Here is a 6,000-nt window from a genome sequence, read left to right on the forward strand (position 1 = left end):
CAGAGAAAATCCTTGCATTCGTCTTCGCTCTGGCCCGTGGCTTTCGACAGCTTGGGTACGGCGTCTTCATCTACCTTGGCTTTCATCTCTAAGAATGCCCTGCGATGTGAGACTCCGCGAGAGCGAATGTGGGCTGGATGCCACTGGAAGTTCGTGACAGGGCCAATGACGTTGGCTTTGAGGAAAGATACCCCGTTTTTTGACAACCTCGCAGGAGAAAGTGAAGGTATGGTGGATTTTTATCCCAAAAAATTCGAAAAGTTGAAGCTCGACGGACGTGGCCAGTCCGTACCTAGGTAAGGATCTCGGCCGGCCTTAATGGTGCACAGTGTTTCCCAATCTGATCTCTCCTACCCTCTTTGCGAAAACCCAGGACGTCAGTGGGAAGTCCAGTTCTCATCTCTTTGTCTATTCATCTCGTCAGATAAGTGATGGAAATACCTTTTTGAATGGGGTTAACACGTACATTTCATCATTGGAACGACAGCTGATTCCGTCTGAACAGTATCCGTATTGTTCTTGTTTTGATCGTGTATTCTCGTTTTGCACACTCCAGAACCCACATATTAGCTACTGAAGGCTTACCCTTCAACTTCCACAATTGGCGAATGACGGGGCGCAGGAGGTTTGTCTCCTCTGGTATCTTCTCGATAAGATTGTTGACAACCTCCAGAGAAGGTGTCGCCTTCACGGCTTGATAAAGCTCGACAAGAGGTGTGATTCCATTGCCATAGGGGGAGTTTAAGCCATGCTGCCGATGCTCAACCTGTCCTGTGGTTGCCAAAAATAGCGTGTGCCGGCTTTACGGAGGTCTCCTGAGACCGAGTCCAGTAATTGATTAAGTAGCAAAAGCCAGCTGGACTCACAAGGTCGTGCATTAGTACATCCTTCAAGGCGTCCCCGTCGTCCCCCTCGTCCTCGTCGATCTCGCTGTCCACAGCGCAAAGCTTGTCGTTGCAGATGATGGCCTTATTCCTTGTGTAGAGAACGTTAGCTACTTCTGCTTGATTATGAATAATATCACTTGCAATCGCACTGTCACCTTCTTTGAATCCCTTAACTTGAAAGGTAATCTGGGCGCATTCTGTTTCGGTCGTTCCATCTTCGACCCTGACTCTCTGGTGCTTTGGAAGGTTCTTCTTCATAGAATAGGCGTCTTGCATGCGTCATGATCCAACCCTCGGTATGAAACCATGTAGCGTGGGGCAGTAGAGACGAGTAGTGGCGTGGGAAATCGGTGTACTCGGTCACGTAAGGTCGCATAGGGGGAATGAAAGTGAGTTTAATGCGAATGAGAGGCTCAGCGATACCAAGACGAGGGAGCCACTTGCAGTGGTCGCTTTGTGGGTAAAGAAGAGCAAGGTGGTGAGATAACCACGGCCCTCAGGTCAAGCGACCGCTTATGAAGCAGAACAGCTTACTGAAGAACTTTCAGACAGGGAATCCATGCTTGAATGAAAGTCACCCCGCGAGAAATGAAGTCTGACGAGGGAAGGTACCCTGCGGGGAAGCCGCCGTACGAGGACAGAAGTCTGATAAGAGAACCTTCCCTATCAGGGAAGCTATCCTGCAAATGAAGTTGCTCTGCAATGGGAATCGCTCTAAAGACGATGTAGCGGCCGCAAGAGAGGGAGTATAATGAGGATAACGAGCAGCATGTAGGTGTCTATGGGAAGAAGTATGGCTGTATTGGCGGCTGCCAGAAGTCCCTATGGGTAAGGCAGTGGCAGCTGCAGCTAATGGGCGTTAGGCATTAACGCCAGGTGTGCCCCAATATCGTGTGACCGGGCAGTATTAGTCCGGAGTGGAAGGAGCAAAGCGAGAGGATAGTCTGGGAGGGTGGGAGCGCTACACAAGGCAGGTGGACGGAAGCCTTAAGATCTACAGAGATGACTAGAGCAGCGCTCCGGTAGTTGCCCTGGGGAAAGAATGACGTTGAAGGTCTGATACTATCAGTGATGGATGGAACGAAGTTGAAGAGTACAAGAATCCTCTATTAATTCGAAATGAACCAAAAATCTGCAAGGGTTCTTGCGCAACGGTTGTTTAAGCAGAGCCTCCAGTTGTGTACCGCCAGCCCGGACTGCTCTTTTTTATTTTCAATTGCACTACATACAGTCTATTATTCTACTGATTTTGGAACTATCGTACTGAACTGCTTTTCCAAGTAGCCAGGACGGCTTGATGTCATTTTGAATCTATAGTGACCTAGGGAAGCCCCTTTCATTCATGCTAAATGGCCGCCCACCTAGTCGCTGCCGACGTTGGCCCCTCCTCTCCTTGGTCATAAGTCACGGTGATCGCAGTAATCTTTACGATCTGATGCTCACCATGATTATGGAACGTCCCGCCGTGGTGGTGATGTTGATGTTGACGGTGATGCTGGCGGCGATGGTTGTGGTGGTGTTCCGACTCCTCCTGAATGTAGCCGCCACTCCTCCGATCAGACGAGGCACTTGCGGATCGCTTGTCCGGATGCACGATTGTTTCTTCACTTTCGTCTTTGGCGTGTATCGTGAATCCGTACGCATCGACCTTCTTGCGATGCTTGCTCCGAAGCTCGATCGCGTCCTGCTGCTTCTGTGTGCTTTGCTTGCTGTAGTCTTCGTACTGGTGGTTGCTCGAGCTCTTGTCGGTGCGCCAGATTGGACGGCCTTTGAACATCTCGAGTAGGGGACCGAGGATCGGGATGCAGGCTGCGATGATGATGAGGTTGCCTTCGATGCTGTTTAAATATTGAGGTTAGCTGACTGGAGTCTCAGGGCAGGTGCTGGAGAAACTTACGATGTCCAGTACAGAGGTTCGCATAGTTCATCTGGAAGCATCTTTAGATCCGCATCCTTCAATCCAACTTCGGTTCACTTACAACTAACGTCCTCACTCAAGAATTGAGGAATGCCCGTCGTCTTCACAATACCAACACAACCCGATCTGTCACACATCAGCCAGAGCACCGACCAACCTGAGGTACGGACTTACATCACTCCCATGCCCAGAGCAATCGTGAGACCGATCTTCTTCATCATTGACATTTGAAGCCTCCAAAGAACAACGGCCGGGTAAACTGCGAGATAAAAGTCGAGAAAAGCGGACCAGGCTAAACATCATCAGCTGCTTCGTCCAAACCGTGGAAAGTCATCCCGGCTTACAACTAGCCCAAAAAGCCAAACCCTCAATGACCTTTGGCTTGATGCAGTTCCTCGGTAAATCAAAGTTCCAGGCAGCGCTTGGAGGCGAGCACTGCAGTAAGAGCGTCATCACCGTGACAGTGAGCAATATAACGCAGCCGATGCTCAGCGCCCACAAGATCCGGAGGTGCAATTTGCCAGGCGCGAGGAGGCGTGAGAGAAGGCAGACGACCGCCAACTTGGGGAAGCCGAGTGTCTCGATTCCTGGCACATATGCAGCGATCATCCATCTCATGACCTCTTGTTGGTGTTCCTGGTCGAGAGTGTCCCAGTGTTGCCCGTTGCCCCAATGAACTGATAAGATTACTAGTGAGTTTGAACAAACTGCGCAGATCTGTTGTCGTGTCAGGCAGTCAATCTTGGGCTGGTGATGAGGAGAGAAAGAGACGTACGATTGAGAGAATGATCCAGTAGTCGTCGCTCATGAGCTTGTTGTATACCGCGAGTCGAACGAATAGCCGGGCGGCCACGAATAGGAGACTCAGTCCTGTGAAGGCCCAGCAGGCTGCGATGATTAGGGGTCCTTTGTCTTCCATGGTCTTCTGAGCGCAAGTGATGATGCTTCCGACGTATGTGGAAAGCATAGAACGACACGACGGGATGCGAGAGGAAATATGAATGCTGCAGCAGATGCCGAGTCTCGCGCGATGCCAGAAGCCGACGCCTCTCCCGGCGGGCGGATCCCCGAAATTTGACATTGTTTGAAAATGCTTCGCCGTTGGTGCTGAACTGATCCTTCGGCATATTTGTTGTAGTTGCGGCTGAACGGGACGTCGAAGACAGTGCTAAATCGAGGACCCAGATACCGGGTGAAGATCTTTATGTTCCGGAACCCCGGTGACGGGCAAACATAGAACATTGTGAGTGTGTCTCTGTCATTTCAGAATTTCGCATATTTGTCGTACACATCATTGTTGTTGAAGAAGCTCTTGGCTGGGAGATCAATGTTGTAGGCCACACTGTGAGTGAAGTCCTGGACGCGGCGTCGAGATGTTTGTGGTGTCTATGCAACGGGTGAGGCTGGGGACTAATTCGTAAGAGGCAACTTAGATGTCAGCCATCTTTCTAGCTGATCTTCGTCTATTTTACGAAAATGAACGTCAACAAGCAAACAACGTGTGGTCAGGGTGCAACGACCCCAGCTCCAACGCACGTTCAGGAACCAACAACCCCGGCCCCAACGGCTTTTCGTCCTCTTTATGGACTGAAACCCACAGCTCCAGCCAATGCAGTCAAGAAGCGCACAATCCACCTGTCAGCCTAAGTAGGGCCTCGCCGTGTCGGCATACCGCTTCCAGGTGACAAACATTAAAGTGGAAGAGGGACTTCTGCGACCCTGGCCTGTCACACGAAGACGTCTGAGGGGTAGTATGCCATTCCCCATGAGACTTTCCTGGTGTCTGTCATATCTAATCTTACCAATCTTTGACAGAGCTCTGGCATTGGTTACCGTGGGTTTGGGACGCTTCATCGTAACACGGCCGCGTGATTTCTCGCTGGTCGTCCACGCAGGTGATTCTGAGGGAGTGCCAGGCCTGGTTTAAAGTATACACAACCCTATGGATGTTCTCGATTAGGAAAATGTACTGTTTGCAAACTTTTTCAGTCCCTGAAGAAATGGTTCTCAATTTCGCACTAGAACACATCAATTCATACGTCAGGCGATCGAAGCCCAGCGATTGATACCTCATGCGGTGGCTCAGTCGCCGGTGTCAATATCGGGCTTTGGAATCTCTTGGCTTGAATAAAGGAGAATCTGTTGCAGGAAGGCGACGATCGTGACGAGCCCCTGAGATAGCCTCGGTTCTCCTCGATGGACGGTTTGGCGCAGTACGGCCCGACACATGGACTTTGTAACGTCTTCAAGTTGCTTTCTAAGCCAGATACCAGTGTATTAGAGAAATGAATGGGGGGGGGGGGGGGGGGGGGGGGGGGAAGCATGCCGGCTAGTCCACCAGTCATCCAGCCCCAATGCCGTCAAAAAGAAAGCTGTGTTCTCCCTCAATGAAGCTCAAGACAGACTCCTCAGGGCGGCAACAACTAATAGGTCGACGGATAAGTGATCCTATTCCGGCGGTGTCATGTTTCAAGTGCTTTCGGTCCGATGAGCAGAGCCTCGGATACATCATTACAGGAAGTAAAGGATTGATTGCAGAAAAGGAGAATTCTGTCATTCCTTGAATAGGCAAGGTTCTTTGCCACGGTGCAGCTGTCATCGTACCCTTGATGTTACGTCCTCATTCTCCGACATGAACGCCGACACACCGCTCCGGCTTGATGTTGCTGGCGGTAGCGGATACGAATTTGGTGACTGCGCGGAGCTTTCTCTGAAGCCTCTCGTTCCCCATTGTCATCGACCTACTTCCTTCATTTGTTGGCGACTTCCACTAGGTTCACCTATACTTCAGGGAAGTTTGACCGTATCGGGAATGTAAGCAACACCAATACGTTGATGATAAGTGCTTTAATTGGCCTGGACAAGGCACGGAGACACGAGCCGAATATTGTTGGCTGTTGTCTCACGAGAGACACTTCTTGAGAGGTGTTCAGAAGACCCACAAGTAAGAAGTCAAACTGTTCTAGGCCTCAAGATGTGACGTGCCCCGTAAGTTCGTGTCCTTCCACCAGGGTCAGACAGCGTCGCAACGGGATTCGTATCCCAGAGTTTGAATGTTTGCGTGTTTGGCGGGTCTCGGAGGCATCCCCATCTGCACGGTCTTGGCAGCTAATGCAGATCACTTTGCGTCGCGGAGCAAATGTCGCCATGTCGCGCTTACTTTGGCGTACAAACTTCAGGGGATGATGGATTTCA

At 50.8% G+C, this 6,000-nt stretch overlaps 1 protein-coding gene across 1 annotated transcript; it reads right to left on the bottom strand.

Moving 5' to 3' along the window:
* Nucleotides 1–350: 350 nt before the first annotated feature.
* CGCA056_v006811 (uncharacterized protein) lies at nucleotides 351–3,724 on the bottom strand (the record flags this gene model as incomplete). Its single annotated transcript, XM_037322060.1, has 9 exons — nucleotides 351–355; nucleotides 586–766; nucleotides 867–975; nucleotides 2,249–2,725; nucleotides 2,785–2,815; nucleotides 2,867–2,931; nucleotides 2,980–3,097; nucleotides 3,150–3,522; nucleotides 3,581–3,724. 9 exons carry the CDS (start codon nucleotides 3,722–3,724, stop codon nucleotides 351–353), a joined length of 1,503 nt encoding a protein of 500 aa, XP_037180337.1.
* Nucleotides 3,725–6,000: the final 2,276 nt, after the last annotated feature.

This window comes from Colletotrichum aenigma (assembly GCF_013390185.1).
Source record: "Colletotrichum aenigma strain Cg56 chromosome Unknown KSG_Cg56_contig04, whole genome shotgun sequence".
NCBI classification, from domain to species: domain Eukaryota; kingdom Fungi; phylum Ascomycota; class Sordariomycetes; order Glomerellales; family Glomerellaceae; genus Colletotrichum; species Colletotrichum aenigma.